The 16,650-nt window shown below is 44.8% G+C and overlaps 2 protein-coding genes across 4 annotated transcripts in view; one reads left to right on the forward strand and one right to left on the reverse strand.

Moving 5' to 3' along the window:
- Positions 1-16,650, reverse strand: part of LOC118078482 (zinc finger protein 883-like) — a 277,980-nt gene that overhangs the window by 24,627 nt on the left and 236,703 nt on the right. Inside the window, exon 11 of one of the 3 annotated variants that reach the window (XM_060274074.1) lies at positions 14,367-14,903. The exons of the other annotated variants lie outside the window; for them this stretch is intronic. Within the exon in view, the coding sequence (XP_060130057.1) occupies positions 14,367-14,903 (537 nt within the window). The remainder of the gene's footprint in view (positions 1-14,366; positions 14,904-16,650) is intronic. 3 annotated transcript variants of the gene reach the window in all.
- Positions 2,758-3,723, forward strand: LOC118085038 (olfactory receptor 52D1-like). The gene has a single exon (XM_035115294.2). It carries the CDS (start codon positions 2,875-2,877, stop codon positions 3,721-3,723), a length of 849 nt encoding a protein of 282 aa, XP_034971185.1. The 5' UTR covers positions 2,758-2,874.

Consider the following 16,650-nt stretch of genomic DNA (forward strand, 5'->3'; position numbering starts at 1 on the left):
AGGGTTGACCCAACGCAACACATATGCAGCCTCCTCTGGCAAGGGAATTCAGGATCAAATCAAAGAACAGCTATCACCTTCATAATGACTGTGAAACTTCTCTTTGTCCTGTGGAATGTAACAGGGAGGGGGTGAGAAGAGGCCAGGAGCAGCTGGCCAGGTACTCAAATTTCTACCTCTGAACCCCTCCTTTCTGTGATGTATCAATGACATATTAGTGAAATATTAGTAATGTATCTTTAGGGGTGTACCTTTAGGGGTGTACCTTGGTGGTGGGATGCTAATAAAAAGGGAAGACCCCCTTTGTTCTTGCTTCACCTTGTTGCAGGTGGGGCCCTGTCGCGACAGTATTTTCTTTAATAAAGGCCAGGCCAAGCCTACTGGCTGCTATTTTGCTCTGATATTCTTGGCTAGAGTCTTGTTTTGTTCAAGGGAGCCCTCAGATTTTCCGTTAACAATCTGTTTACAGTGATCTCCTAGGTAAATGGTATTTTTAAAAATCCCCATTCTTTATTGAAATTTAGGTCCCCAAAACCCTATTAGGTCCCCAAAACCCTATTTGCAGACCTCGAAGTTCCAAGTGGAGGTTCGGATCAAAGCAAAGCTTGCCATTCTTTGCAATTCTCTCCAATGCATTCCTCAGCAACACCTGATGGAAGAGCCGAGACCTGGGAAAACTCTGCCATTCTTGAAACAGTCCTGAGCTGCCCTGAAGCAGAGCATCTGGGCCTTTTCCAAACTCCTGGGGAGCAGCCTCTCCCCCGCCAATTTGGAGCTCTCCTGCAAGATAAAAAGCTGACTGAGCCTGCACCGCTACTGTGGAGAGAAGGGGAGCAGCAGGGTCATAGGATCATAGAATTGTGGAGTTGGAAGGTCCCCCAAGGGTCATCTAGTCCAACCCCCCACAATGCAGGAATCCCATCCAGCCTCTGTTCGGAAACCTCCACGGAAGGAGAGTCCAACCGTCAAGCAGCTCCTACCCTCAGAAAGTCCTTCCTGATGTTTGGTTGATGGTTTCACAATATAAGTGGTCCCTTGGTTCTCACACTTAATCCGTTCCAGAAGTCCGTTCCAAAACCAAAGCATTCCAAAACCAAGGCGCGCTTTCCCATAGAAAGTAATGCAAAACGGATTAATCCGTTCCAGACTTTTAATAACAATCCCCCAAACAGCAATTTAACATGAATTTTTATACCTGACAAGACTATTGATCCATAAAATGAAAGCAATAAACAATGTACTGCGGTCCCACAATCAATCAGTGGCTGATCTGTGTTCCACACAGTTTCACACACACACACACACACACACACACACACACACAGCCACTAAAACGCAAAATAAATAGCAAAACCAGACAGACCTCAGCGTTACACTCCAAACTGAAGTATGGCACTCAAATTGGAAGCGTAAATAAAGTTTGCAGACCAGAACACTTCCTTCTGGGTTTGCAGTGTTTGGGTTCCAAGGTGTTTGAGAACCAAGGTGCCACTGTATTCTCCCTGCTGTTAATGATCATGATTTAGATGTGCAAATCCTCTTTCAACTTCTTTGACTGGAGATGCGTTTCCCCCGTTTCTGGACATGGTGCAAATGCCCCCCCCCTCCCACGGGCAGATCAACTTTACAAGCCTCCCTGCATTTATTCCTGCATCGCAGGGGGTTGGACTAGATAGCCCTCGGTGTCCCTTTCAGCTCTACAATTCCATGATCCCAGAAAAGTCAGGCCAGGCAGCAGGGCAGCAGCTCAGGGTGGGAGATGGGAGGCAGCTGTGGCCAACAATCTGTCTGTGGGGCATCCCTCCCTTTGGTGGGGCATCTCTTCCCTGGGGGAGCCCATGGGAGCAGGTGGCCAGGTTCCTCCTCTCCCAGCAAGGGACCTCCTCCTGCTGCTGCTGCTCCTGGCCAAGGGGGAGGCTGCGGAAGCCGAGAGTCATTATCCGGATGCTGTCTGCAGATGAAGCCACAAGGGAAGCTTCAAGAGCTGGAGAAGTGGGGGCTGAAGACTCCCTTGCTTCCTCACCAGCTGGGGTGGAGGAGAGGAGAAGTCCTCTGCTCAGTTGCAGCTGAAGACGTCAGAGGATCACCAAGGCCCTGCAGAAGCTCATCCATCCAGGAGAAGGAGGACCTGCCTGGTGAGGCAGTGCTAGCCAGTCCTTCCTCACTGCTTTATCGCTTGGAGAACAAGGAATTTCATTTTGCCCTCAAAATTAACTACTAAAACTGAACCAATGAATGGAAGCTGATTGGGCAGTTGAGGGGGGTGGGTCTGCTTAGCCTGGAGGAGGCTGAGAGATGGCATGAGAACCATCTTCAGATATCTGAAGGGCCGTCACATGGAAGATGGAGCAAGCTTGCTTTCTTCTGCTCCAGATGGGAAGACCCAAATCAACAGATCAAAATGGCAATAGAGGAGATTCCAACTAAACTTTAAGAAGGGCAAGAGCTGTTTGACAGTGGAACAGACTCCCTCGGAAGCTGGTGGTCTCTCCTTCCTTGGAGGTTGGATGGCCGCAAGTCAGGGATTCTGCAGCTGTGATTCCTGCATTGCAGGGGGCTGGACTCAATGTCTCTTCGGAATCCTTTCCATCTCTACAATTCGATGGAATCCAACTTGTGAACCATCAGGCTGAGGACGGAACGGACTGAGGCCGTTCTTTCCATTCCGCCAACCTGTCTAGTTCCTTCCATTCTGCCTTCCCTCTTCCAGACTCCACCTCGGTGGGTTGTGATCTCATGGAGACAACCAAGACACTCCAGGTTGCTGAACCCTCCTCTGCCAACCACAGTGCCTTCCACCCGTCTTCGTTCATCCTTCTTGGCATCCCGGGCCTGGAGGCCTACCACGGCTGGATTGCCCTCCTCTTCTGCCTGATGTACGTCGTGGCCCTTTTGGGCAACTCTTGCTTGCTGTACATCATCGCCACCGAGCGCAGCCTCCACCAGCCCATGTACCTCTTCCTGGCCCTGCTGTCCCTGGCAGACCTGGCCTTGTCCTCCTCCACCGTGCCCAAAACCCTGAGCGTCCTCCTCTCCCTCTCCAAGGAGATCTCCTTCCAGGCCTGCCTGGCCCAGATGTTCTTCACCCACGTCAGCTTCATCGCAGAGTCCACCATCCTGCTCGCCATGGCCTTTGACCGCTACGTCGCCATCTGCCGGCCCCTGCGCTACGCCGCCATCCTCACCCGCCCCGCCATCGTGAGGGTCGGGCTGGCCGCTCTCGCCAGGGGCTTCTGCGTGATGCTCCCCACGGTCTTCCTCCTTCAGAGGCTGCCATACTGTGGGCACCGGGAGATGCCTCACTCTTACTGCGAGCACATGGGCGTCGCTCGCATGGCCTGTGCAGACATCGGCGTCAACATCTGGTATGGCTTGGCGACCACCCTTTTGTCTCCCGGTCTGGATGTGGTCCTCATTGCCATCTCCTACACCCTGATCCTCAGGGCGGTTTTCCGCCTCCCATCCAAGGATGCCCGTCTCAAAGCCATCGGGACATGTGGCTCCCACCTGTGTGTCATAATCTTGTTCTACACCCCTGCCTTCTTCTCTTTCTTTGCCCACCGTTTTAGCCACGGCACCATCCCCCAGCACCTTCTCATTCTCCTGGCCAACATCTACCAGCTCCTCCCTCCTGTCCTGAACCCCGTGGTCTATGCGGTCAAGACCAAATGCATCCGGGAGAGGCTGGCTCAGGCCCTTTGGAAAGCGGGGAAGGGGTGCTGAGCTTGGGGTCCCTGGAAGGGCGGGGCTCTGTTTTGCTTGCTTGTTTTATTCATTCCTTGGAAGCATTGCAGGGAGTGGACCAGGGGGAGATGAGGTGTTGGGCACTGTGTTCAGTTGAGAAAGGATATTGACCAGCTGGGAGGTGTGCAGTGGAGGGCAACCAAGATGATTGAGGGTCTGGAAGTCTTATGAAGAACAGTTCAAGAAGCTGTGTAAGTTTAGCCTGGAGGTGAGAGGATGACCATTTTCTTAAGGGCTTTTGCATGGAACATGGAGCGAGTTTGGCTTGAATATTTTCAATTAAAGGCAAACTTTGAGAAAGATAAAAGATCAAAAGGGTTTGAAAACAAGGTAACAAGATTTGAAAAGGAAATACTTAACAGTGAAGGGAGAATACTTTCAAAAATGTACAGGCTTCTAGGTAAATCTGAAACAGAACGGAATAGTAAAAATAAGTACATGCGCAAATGGGAACAAGATCTGGGTTATGAAATAGATATAGGTGACTGGAAAGAATTCTGGGAGAAGAATATAAACTTTACAGCCTGTTACAGTTTAAGAGAGAATTACATGAAACCACTATTGCTGGTACCTGACCCCAGACAGGTTAGCTAAAATAAATAAAGATTCGAATAACAAATGCTGGAGGCGCCAGAACACAATTGGCACATGGTTCCACATGTGGTGGACTTGCCCAGGAATCCAAAAGTTTTGGGAAATGGTGCATGCAGAAACTCAAAAATTGATAAAAATATCATTCGTTAAAAAAGCAGAGTCTTATCTCTTAGGAATTATAGGCGGTGATATTCCACAGGATAAAGTTAACATCTTTTTATATGCATCAACGGCCGCTAGGATAACAATTGCCAAAATCTGGAAAGATACGTCCACACCAACAAAGGGGGAATGTTACAGGTAGGTAGCCGTGTTGGTCTGAGTCGAAGCAAAATAAAAAAAATTCCTTCAGTAGCACCTTAAAGACCAACTAAGTTTATATTTTGGTATGAGCTTTCGTGTGCATGCACACTTCTTCAGAAACCCAGGGGGGAATGGTTAAATAAACCATTCCAGGGGGAATGGTTAAATAAAGTATGTGAATACCTAGAGTTGGCGAAACTTTTCTTTTCTTTTTTCTTTGTTTCTCTTCCTTTATTGTTTATCTTAATTTTCTTTTTCTTTTTCTTTATGTTTATTATTTCATATTTCAATTCTTTAAAGTGTATATATTATCTATTTCCTACTTCATACACAGTTATATTATCTACATATATATCATTTATGTGTATGTATTCGTAATGTAAATAGTGTATGATTTTTCAAATGTAATTTTACGATGTACAGTATAAATCATTGTTGAAATAAATAAAAACTATTTAAAAAAAATCCAAACCGTTCCTGTTTGCACCATTTGCGAAGCCAGTTGTTCCCTTCCCCTATTTTGCCCTCTCTCCCTTGTCAATAATAATATTTATTATATTTTTAAATAAAAAAATAGATTTTTATTATTTATGGAATTAGGGGGACCTGGCTACGCCAATGCCCAGGGATGCTTTTTTTGGGGGGGGCTCTCGGTTGGGCCCAAAGCACCTCTCTCCCTTGTCCAGGTTTTATTGCTATGGCCGATGGCTGACGCAGAGAGATTCCTTCCTTCCTTCCACCCTCCCCCCTTCCACCTCTGTGCAGATGTGGGCCAGGGCAGCCCAGAGCAGAGGGGTCTCTGCAGAGGGCAGGGAGGGTGGCTGGGCTGCCATTCTTCCACGGGAGGTTTCGAACTCTTCTCCTCCCTGGCCCCTCTGGCCAACTCTCCCTTGGGTGCCCCCCAGTGTCATTCCCTGCTGGATCCAATGAGATGGGGCACATTAAGGCAAGCCCTGCTTCTTTGGCCAAGGACTCCCCACACAAATTCTTCCTTGCAAATTCAGCTAGATTTATTGTATTTTTAATAGTTTGTTGGACATCACCCAGAGTGGCTGGGTTTCCCCAGCCAGATGGGCAGGGTATAAATAATTTATTATTATTAGTAGTAGTAGTACAGCAAAGAAAAAGCGATTCAATAGAGGGGACCCACCTCAGGGTCCATCCATTGAACAAATGTCTACGATTTCCCACAGGCTACTTTGTGGGGCGTCTTGTGTGAGGGCAACTGTGATTCAGGGAGCCCCAGGCAGGAGTTAATCAGACAAGGAAAGTTTTATTTACAAAAAAGAGAGAGTGGTGAAACAAAGTAGTGTCAGGAGATCTGTCCTTTCAGGTAGAAGTTAACTTATTACTTAAGGTAAATGTCACAGGATTGAACATGGTTCTACAGGCACAGCTTCTCTCAAACTCCCTCCTCTCCAAATCACTTGTTACACTTCAGGTTTCCAGAATAGGTGGTGAAAGTCTTAACTCTCTTTCTGCTGCTTGTCTCTCACTCCCTTGTTTCCAGCTTCCTTCAGGGCTTCATACTTTGCTCTGTGAGCCCTGAGGGGCCACTTTTCCTCGCTTCCCCTCTCTCTGAGGGATTTTCCTTTGTATGCCAGACCCAGGGGATCCTCTCAGCCTTTGCCACGGACTCGGGAATCTCCTTTTCCTAGAACAGGGGTGGCCAACTCCCAAGAGACTGTGATCTACTCAGAAAGTTAAAAACTGGCAGTGATCTACCCCATTTTGAGGGGTTCAGGTCAAAGTTGTTGAGCTTTTTTTGGGGGAAGGAAGGCCTGTTTTTAAGGGGTTCAGGTCAAAGTTGCTGAGTTTTTTTTTTAGAGGAGCCAAAGCTGTTGAGCTTCTTTGGGGGGAGCCAGTGATCTACCACAGGCGTCCAGTGATCTACCGGTAGATCACGGTCTACCTGTTGGACGTGCCTGTCCTAGAAGATCTCCCCCCTCCTGACTGGAAGGAGACCAAAGAAGGAGAAGAAGAGGAGCGTCTTCCCACAGCTTCTCCCTCCAGCTTCACTCCCGTCTGAATACTCTCTCCAGACCCTCAAATCGTCTCCTTCAAAGTATTAGAGGTCAAAGGGAGCAAAGGATTCCCTGTCTGAGCTGCTTCAGGTCGTGGCGGATGTTCTCCTGGAGACACCTAGCTTGGTTGTCTTAGGAGATTTTAACATCCATGCCGACACGACCTTACAAGGAGCCGCTCGGGACTTCGTGGAAAGCATGGCCTCCATGGGGCTGTCCCTGAATAAGTCTGGCCCAACCCATAGCCACGGACATGCCTTGGGGCCTGGTGTTTACCTCTATGGATGTTGGTGATCTGACATTAAGTAAACGTGAAACAAAAGAAGTGCCATAGTCAGATCACTTCCTGCTGCAACTGGACTTCTCCACGACCCTTACCCTCTGCAGGGAGGCGGGACCTATTTGGATGGTCCGCCCCCGCCACTTAATGGATCCAAATGGTTTCCAGAGAGTGGTAGGGGATGCTTTATCCCATGTTGATGGCCTCTCAGCCGATTCCCTGGTGGCCCGCTGGAATGTGGAGTTAACCAGGGCTATTGACTGTCTGGCTCCGAAGCGCCCTCTCCAATTGCATAGAGCCCGGTCAGCTCCGTGGTTTTCCCCGGAGCTGAGGGCGATGAAACAGTTGCTGAGATGGCTAGAGCGCCGGTGGCGGAAAACTCAACTTCGAGCCTACCAAGTGGCAATGGCGACGGCGAAGAGGACCTTCTTCTTCGCCGTTTCTATCGCATCTGTGGAAAACAGCAACAGGAGACTGTTCCAGGTGGTTCACAATCTATCCGAACCACCTTCGTCATCGGGGCCTGGTAGGGACCCCAATATCTCCTGCAATGCTTTTGCAAAGTTTTTTGCAGATAAAGTCGCTCAGATTCGGAGGGAGGTAGACTCCACCGTGGGAGCAGGACCGGGGCGGGAGAGTGCTAGAGCCCTGTCTAGTCATGTTTTATGGGATCAATTTCAATCTGTTACCTGTGAGGATGTGGACAGGCTGCTTGGACGAGTGAAACCGACCACCTGTCTCCTTGACCCTTGCCCATCCTGGTTAATAAAAGCAAGCTGGGAAGGGCTGGGTGATGGGCTCCGCAGGGTGGTAAATGCTTCCCTCTGTGAGGGAGCCTTCCCAGACCCACTGAAAGAGGCAGTCATTATACCGCTTCTTAAAAAAACATCTTTAGACCCGGCCAATATGGCCAACAATTGCCCAGTTTCAAATCTACCTTCTTGGGCAAGGTGATTGAGTGAGTGGTTGCTGAACATCTCCAGGCACGCCTGGAAGAAGCGGACCATTTGGATCCCTTCCAGTTGGGATTCAGGCCTCATCATGGGACTGAAACTGCCTTGGTCGCGCTGGTTGGTCGCGCTGGTTGATGATCTCCGGCGGGCCAGGAACAAAGGTGAGAGCGGTTTCCTAGTTCTGCTGGATCTCTCAGCGGCCTTTGATACAATTGACCATAACATCCTTCTGGACCGTCTAGAGGGGTTGGGAGCTGGGGGGGGGGGACACTGTCATACAGTGGTTCCGCTCCTTCCTCCTGGGCCGTGTTCAGTGGTGGTGGGGGATGTGTTCAGACCATAGCTGCCAAGTTATCCCCTTTTTAAAGGGATTTTCCCTTATGCTAAATAGGCTTCCTCGCAAGAAAAGGCAAAACTTGGCAGCTATGGTTCAGACCCCTGGGCTCTCACTTGTGGGGTGCCTCAGGGTTCCGTCGTCTCCCCCATGCTTTTTAACATCTATATGAAGCCGCTGGGAGAGATCATCAGGGGTTTTGGGCTGGGTGTTCATCAGTATGCGGATGATACCCAGCTCTACCTCTCTTTCAAATCAGAACCAGTGAAGGCAGTGAATGTCCTGTGTGAGTGCCTGGAGGCGGTTGGAGGATGGATGGTGGCTAACAGATTGAGGTTGAATCCTGACAAGACAAAAGTACTGTTTTTGTGGGGGACAGGGGGCGGGCGGGTGTGGGGGACTCCCTGGTCCTGAATGGGATAACTGTGCCCTTGAAGGACCAGGTGCGCAGCCTGGGAGCCATTTTGGACTCACAGCTGTCCATGGAGGCACAGGTCAATTCTGTGTCCAGGGCAGCTGTCTATCAGCTCCATCTGGTACGCAGGCTGAGACCCTGCCTGCCTGCAGACTGTCTCGCCAGAGTGGTGCATGCTCTGGTTATCTCCCGCTTGGACTACTGCAATGCGCTCTACATGGGGCTACCTTTAAAGGTAATATCTCCATTTTCATCCTTGCCCTTCTCCCCTGCCAGATGAAATCTGTCAGATCTTTTTGCCACTCTTTTAAATATTTTGTTCCAATTATGATGGGGATGTTTTGAAATAGGAGTAAATTTTTTGGTAAAATTACCATTTTGATCATGGATACCCTTCCCCAAATGGATAAATTCATATGTTTCCATTTTGTCAAATTTTTCTTTACTTCCCTCCACTTCTCGATGTAGTTATCTTTTAGTAAATTTGTATTTTTGTTTGTTATTTGAATACCTAAGTAATTCACTTTGTTTTCTATTTTTATCCCGGTTGTTTTAAACAAATCTTCTATACCTTTTTCTCTCATGTTTTTCGTTAACATTTTCGATTTGTCCTTGTTTAATCTAAATCCCGACACCTCAGCAAACCTCCCCATTTCTTTTAATCCTTCCACAATTCCTTCCTTCGGGTTTTTGGTCATAATAATTAAATCATCAGCAAAAGCCTTAGCTTTAAAGCAATAGACTCCTGACTTTATTCCCTTGATCATTTTGTTTTTCCTAATTGCCACCAGCAGAGTCTCCAAGATCGTAATGAATAATAGGGGGGACAAAGGGCAACCTTGCCTTGTTCCTCTCCCTATACAGAATTCTTCCGTGATTTCATTGTTCACAATCAATTTCACCCTTTGTTCTCTATAAATTGCTTTAATTCCGTTTAGAAATCTCTGGCCCAGTTTTAGATTTTCACAGGTTCTTATCATGAAATCCCATGAGACACAGTCAAAAGCCTTTTCCGTGTCTGCTAATAGCATTGCGGTTTCCATGCTCGGTTTTGAATCTAAATATTCCATCAAGTCTATGATTACCCTGATGTTATCTTTTATTTGTCTTCCGGGCAGGAAGCCCGCTTGATCTTTTCCAATTATTCTATTTAGCACGCTTTTCAATCTATTTGCTAATACCCCGGTAAATATTTTATAATCTATATTAAGTAAGGATATCGGTCTATAATTCTTAATTAATTCCATGTTTGAACCTCCTTTGGGTATTAAAGTTATTAGGGCTTCCTGCCATGATTTCGGTATTAATCCTTTTTCTAAAATTTCATTCATTATTTCTTTTAATCTCGGGGTTATCAATTCTTCTACTACTTTAGAATATTTAACCGAGATTCCATCGGGCCCTGGCGATTTCCCTTCTACCATTTTCTTTATGATTTTTTAAATTTCTTCCTCTTGGATTTCCGCATTTAGATATTGATATTCTGCTTCGTTAATTTCTGGTAATTTGTTGGAGTAAATGGCAACCCCCTTACCTCTCCGGGGGTTACGGAGAGGGGCCGCTGGCCCGCGATGCCCCCTAACCCACTCCGACTGTTAAAGGAGTGGGGGGGGGCTTGGGCTGAAGCACTTATGAGGAATGTCGGAACTCCCGGATGCTAGCCTGCATGGCGGGGATTTCCATGATTAAAGAAGATAATTAGGCTTAAATCCATGGACATACTTCAGAAGGAGGGGCAGAAGCTCTGTTTACTGCCGAGGAATTTACGCTGCTGAGGGTGAGGAGTTAAAGGCTGTATTTTATCTGGAAGGAGGATTGATGGGGACGGAACGCAAGGGAAGTGAGTCTTTTTATTTTTTGCATATGAGTTACTTCGTACCTTCCCAGACGTGATGTCCTGGCTTGTTTGGAACGAAAGAGAAATAAAAGATATCTGTGTGAGTTGAACTTTATAAACTGTTGATACTGAGTATATTTTTTGAAGATGTGGAGTTGCTGACGAGAGAAGCCCCCCTCTAGCCGGATGGGAGGAGTGCCTGGAAAGCGTTCGGAGGATTTATGAGATGTGACGCACTTTGAATTTGAGCAGCGACCTGAAGCTAAGTTCAGCTATAGGGCAAGGAGAGCCACTAATTTATCAAGAGTCTATGCAGAATGTGATAGCTGGATCTTCTGCCTGGAAAAGCTGTAAATTTCATAAAGATCGTTAATCTACATAGTTATGAGAAGAAAACGAAACTGATTTGAGTTTTCTAAGATGGCGCTGCTTCGTGTTGAAAGACTGATGCAACAGGGACGCTCCAGACCAAGAAGATTTATGGGGAGGCTGGACTGATTAACTCACACAGGAGAAAGAACATATGTAAAATTTTGTTTGATATTTATCTCAGCAGCTGGGAAAAAATCAGTGAAAGAGGAAAACATCTATGTGACTGTAAGGGAAAGATCGGGACTATTATAGACTTTGAGTGATGATTTGGACTTTAGAAAAAAGACGGCAGTGGGCAGTTGCGAGGAATCCCCAATTTCTTGAAGCATGGGAACCCCGAAAATTTTAAATGATTTGGCATAACATTCGGTTTGATTGATATGTATTTGTATAATTTGAAATAATGGATGTGATATAATTGTTTTTAATTGGAAAATTAATAAAAATATAATAAAATTTCTGGTAATTTGTTTTCAGTCAAACAATTCTGAATTTCTTTCTCATCTTTTCCTTCCTCTTTGTAAAGCCTCTTATAATAATTTATAAAGCTTTCTTTAATTTGTTGTGGATCCGTTATTTCTTTATCTTCCACCGTTATTTTATTTATTATTCTATCTTTTTGTTTTTCTTTAATTAACCACGCCAACATCCTGCCAGGCTTGTTGGCCTGTTCAAAGTTCCTTTGTTTTGTCCACATAATCTTGTTTTTTACTTCAGTATTTACTATTTCTGAGAGGTGATTTTGCAATCTCTTAATATGCTGTCTTAGTTCTTCATTTCCTAGGTTTTTAGTTAGTTCTTTTTCTCTCTCCCTTATCTGCTTATTCATTTCCATTATGCTTTTTTCTTTCTTTTTTACCCTTTTCATTTGTTGAATACTAAAATCTCTCATGTAGGCTTTACTTGCCTCCCATATTGTTCTCTTGTCTGTGTCCTGGCTTTCATTTATTTTGAAGAATTCTTTCAGAGCTTCTTTTGCTTTTTTTACCCTCTGTTCATCTCTCCATATCTCGTCATTTAATCTCCACCTGCCTTTTGTCTTGTGCCCAAAGCTCAATTGAATCGATACCGGGTTATGATCCGAGATGGATCTATTTTGTATCTCTGCTTTCTCTAAATTTAACATTAATCTTTTTGTTAGCCATATTGAATCTATTCTTCCCCCTGATTTCTTAGCATCGGAATAATGTGTGATATCTATTGCTGTAGGGTTTTTGAATCTCCAGGTGTCGTACAGTTCAAAGTTTTCTACTAAATGAAAGAAGGAAAGAGGCAGTTTACCCGAATTATTAATCCTGTCTTTTGGTGTTCTATCCAGTTCCGTGGAAATTACCCCATTCATATCACCCATCAATATCATTGTTGTTGTTTAGTCGTTTAGTCGTGTCCGACTCTTCGTGACCCCATGGACCATAGCACGCCAGGCACTCCTGTCTTGCACTGCCTCCCGCAGTTTGGTCAAACTCATGTTCATCAATATCATATTCTCTCCCATATAATCCCACATCATCTCTTCAAGGCTTTTGTAAAATTCATCTTTTCTGTTATTAGGGGCATAGATCCCTATTACAATCACTTTCCCCACCCTTGTACAAATTTCCGCTCCTACCACTCTACCTTCTTCATCACTAAATAACATCAGCGGTTTCAGAGTTGGATTAATGTATAATACCACCCCTCTCTTTTTTTCCTTGCCTGCTGACACGAATTCTAATCCCAGTCTATTGTTTTTTTAACACTCTTACATGATTCTTGCTTATATGCGTTTCTTGCAAACACATTAAATCCCACTTCTTCCTCCTCAGTAGATATTCTATTTTGTTTCTTTTAAATTTCCCATTCAGACCGTTCACATTCCACGATACACATTTCATCCTTATACAGTACCTTTATTATACTATTAAAATCTTAGTCTTGTGTAGAACTCTTCAACTTCGGGTATCACCTACAGATTTTAAAAGGCAGGTCAAGAGAGACAATAACAAAATCAAGAACAAAAAACACAAAGCAAAAAAAAATAAAGAATAAAAAAATAGAATAAAGGGAATGCAGTGATAATCCTAATATTAATAAAAAATGTAAACAGGTTAATCAAAAGTTAAAGCAAAACAAAACAAAACACAACAAAGATTAAAGTTAGATATAAGATATCAGAAACGGGGATGTGATCCCACACCTCCTGGAATTAAGTTGTCAGTTTTGATCATCTGCTTGTAGCAGAGGTCAGTTTTTTTTATTCCACTAGTTTCTCCCCGCCAAGTTCTTCCCAATATTTCCTCCAAAAGCTCTTCGTCTCTTCTACTGTTTTGAAGTAGCGTCTCCTGTCTTTATAGGTAAACGATAGTCCTTCCGGGAATTCCCATTTAAACAATATTTTCTTATTCCTCAATGCCGTCGTTATAAATTTATAATTGTCCCTTTTCTTCAATATGCGAGTTGGGATTTCTTTCATTATCTCGACCCCTTTTCCTTCTATGATTAGTGGATCAGTCCTGCTTCTGGGATTTTCCTTTCTATGCCAGAGCCAGGGGATCCTCTCAGCCCTTGCCACGGACTCGGGAATCTCCTTTTCCTAGAAGATCTTCCCCCTCCTGACTGGAAGGAGACCCCAGGAGGAGAAGAGCGTCTTCTCACAGCTTCTCCCTCCAGCTTCACTCCTGTCTGAATACTCTCTCCAGACCCTCAACATGCTCTCCTCCAAAGTATTAGAGTTCAAAGACTGTGATAAAAAGGAAAGAAGAGCAAAGGGAGAAAAATATTGTGGTTCTCAAAGGACAAGAGAACAACAGGTGGACAATAGGAGAAAGAAAATAAAATAAAATTCCCCAAGACAACAGTGGGAGAGACACCCGGTGGAGACATTGGGAATAACAAGTAAAATTTATTTAATTGGAAAGAAAAATATTATAACAGAAAAAACATGGCTGGACAAAAGAAACCACCCAAACTAAAAGGGGGTCCACCTAAGGAGATGCCAATATAGCAGAAATCCTGATGGAATTAGGAAAAAAATTACAAAATAACACCAAATAGATGGGCAAATTGACAACAGAAATCAAAACACTATCCAGGAAAACTAATGGTTTGGAAAAATCAGTCCGAGCTTTGGATGGTGTTAAGAGAAATTAAGAAGAGAACTGAAGGATTAAAAGGGATCAAGAAAGACTGAAAACAGAGATAGCCACAGTAAGAGAAACTCAGGAGGATATAGTCAATAATATTGCAATCCCCCCCTGCTCCAGAGAGTAAGACACGAACTAATGGCTTCTAGTTGAAAAAGAAGAAGACTCTGACTAAACATGCGGAAGAACTTTTTGACAGCAAGAGCTCTTGGTGGATTGGACTCCCTTGGAAGTGCTGGAATTTCCATCTATTGAGGTTTTCAAGTGAAGTTGGATGGCCACCTGTCATGGATGCTTTACTTGCTATTCCTGCATCACATGGGGTGGACTAGATGACATCAGGGATCCCTTCTAGCTCCACAAATCTTCGATTCCGTGATTCTCCCCTGTATGAATTCTTTGATGGTTTCTGAGATTGGAGCTCATACTGAAGCTCTTTCCACATTCTACACACTTATAAGGTTTCTCCCCTGTATGAATTCTGTGATGCTTAGTGAGATTGGAGCTCATACTGAAGCTCTTTCCACATTCCACGCACTGATAGGGTTTCTCCCCTGTATGAATTCTCTGATGCTTAGTGAGATCGGACCTCGTAATGAAGCTCTTTCCACATTCCACACACTGATAGGGTTTCTCCCCTGTATGAATTCTTTGATGGGAAGTGAGATTGTGGCTGTCACGGAAGCTCTTTCCACATTCCACACACTGATAGGGTTTCTCCCCTGTATGAATTCTTTGATGGGAAGTGAGTTGGCCACTCTGATTGAATCTCTTTCCACATTCCACACACTGATAGGGTTTCTCCCCTGTATGAATTCTTTGATGGGAAGTGAGATGGCCACTCTGATTGAAGCTCTTTCCACATTCCACGCACTGATAGGGTTTCTTTCCAATGAGATTTCGTTGATGGGAAGTGGAATTGGAGCTCTGACTGTGGCTTTTATGTGGCTTCTCCACTCTGCAGAATGTGTTGTGGTCACCTTTGTTCTTGATTTCCAATTCATCGCAATCTGAAATGGAGAAAGGGATGAGAGTGTCAGGAACAAATGGAGTACCCCATTATGGAATAATGCTCATTAAATTTCTTGTAAAGAAGGCAGTTGGCTGTGTGTTCATTACCTTTGTTATTTGTAATAAACCAATGCATTTATTATTGGATTCTAATGGATTATAGAACGTTGCTTTGTTTGATGTAAGTTATTCATTTTTAATTTTTTGTACTTTTTACATTGGATTAGATTGTTATTATTACTGTTTCATGTTTATACAGTAGCACCTCCAGTTATGTGAACTTCAGCTCATGAAAGCGGCAAAGCCAGAGGTATAGGACTGAGTTTCGCAGCAGCCATGCACAGAACAGTGATCCTTGTGTTGAGAAAACCTTGGAATCTGGCCGGACTGCCGGACCGGATCCCCTTTGCAACCAGAGGTACCACTGTATATGTGGTATACATATACAGCTTCCCAGATTGGCTGGGGCAACCCAGCCAGATAGTCAGGGTATAAATACCGTATTTTTCGGTCCATAAGACACTTTTTTCCTCCTAAAAAGTATGAGGAAATGTCTGTGTGTCTTTTGGAGCAAATCTGTGGTCCCTGGAGCAGAATTGGCCAGGGGCGAAAAGCAGATTGTGCCTTTTTTATTTTTAGAAAGAGCTAAAGGCTAACAGGCGGGAAAGAGGGTGTTGAAAGGAAGCTGCTCAGCAGCTGATTGTAAGAGATCAGGGAGGGAGATAAGGGTCACTAGCTCCCCGGCCCTGCCCCTTGCTCAGGCCTCCATTGTTGAATGTTCTGCAGATGGAGGCAGTTTGTTCCCCCAGTGACATGTGACTGACTGATTAAATTATCTGCCTGGAAACTGTAGAAATGGCTCCCTTTCCTTTCCTAAAGAAGCTGCAGAACTGTGAGTTGACCCCTGTCATGAAGCTACATGTATTTCTATTGTTGGTTCCCGCAAGGTATTATGGGAGACTGCAGGGCCTGATGGGACTCTGGCTCTGGTGGGAATCTTAACTTTTGAACCCCGGAAAGGAAGATACCTTCATCCCCTTTCTACCCTCTGATTTAGTGTGAAAAGCCGCAACCTTGCAGCTGTAGAATTTTACATCCCTGTGATAAGCAATCTAGGGAGGAAAGCACTCTCCGGTGTGCCTGGGAACCAAGTGAGTTAATTGCCCTCTTGGATGAGTAATGAGTAAACAAAGAACATCTGCAGAACCTCACTAATTGATGGACAGGATCAATGTCTGTTAATCCTTTGATTGGTTCATTTGAATGAAAACCAACGTGGATTGGGTAACTATCTGTAATCCCCACGTGGAACACAGGTTACGCCTCAAGGCGAATGGGGGATTTAAGTCCAAGAGAGAAAGTTAGTTTTTGTTCAGCAACATGACTTGGAAGGAGTGCATTTTGTTGTCTGTTCCGCTATTTCTAACAGCCTGAGCATGCTAAAGGCTGTGAGCTGCAGTTTGCCTGAGGGAGAGACGCAGCGGTGATTCCTACCTTTTCTAAGTATGTATTAGTAAGTTAGCTTGCTTTCTTGTTTTAAGTTTGTATTCCCTTTCTTGAGAACTGTTATATTCTGTTTGTTTAACTATCCTTTATAATAAATAGTTTAAAGGTATTTTGTGGGTTTTGTCCTTTCTTGGTTACATTGCTAGTCCAGTCCT

The sequence above is a fragment of the Zootoca vivipara genome, chromosome 4 (assembly GCF_963506605.1).
Source record: "Zootoca vivipara chromosome 4, rZooViv1.1, whole genome shotgun sequence".
Lineage (NCBI taxonomy): Eukaryota > Metazoa > Chordata > Lepidosauria > Squamata > Lacertidae > Zootoca > Zootoca vivipara.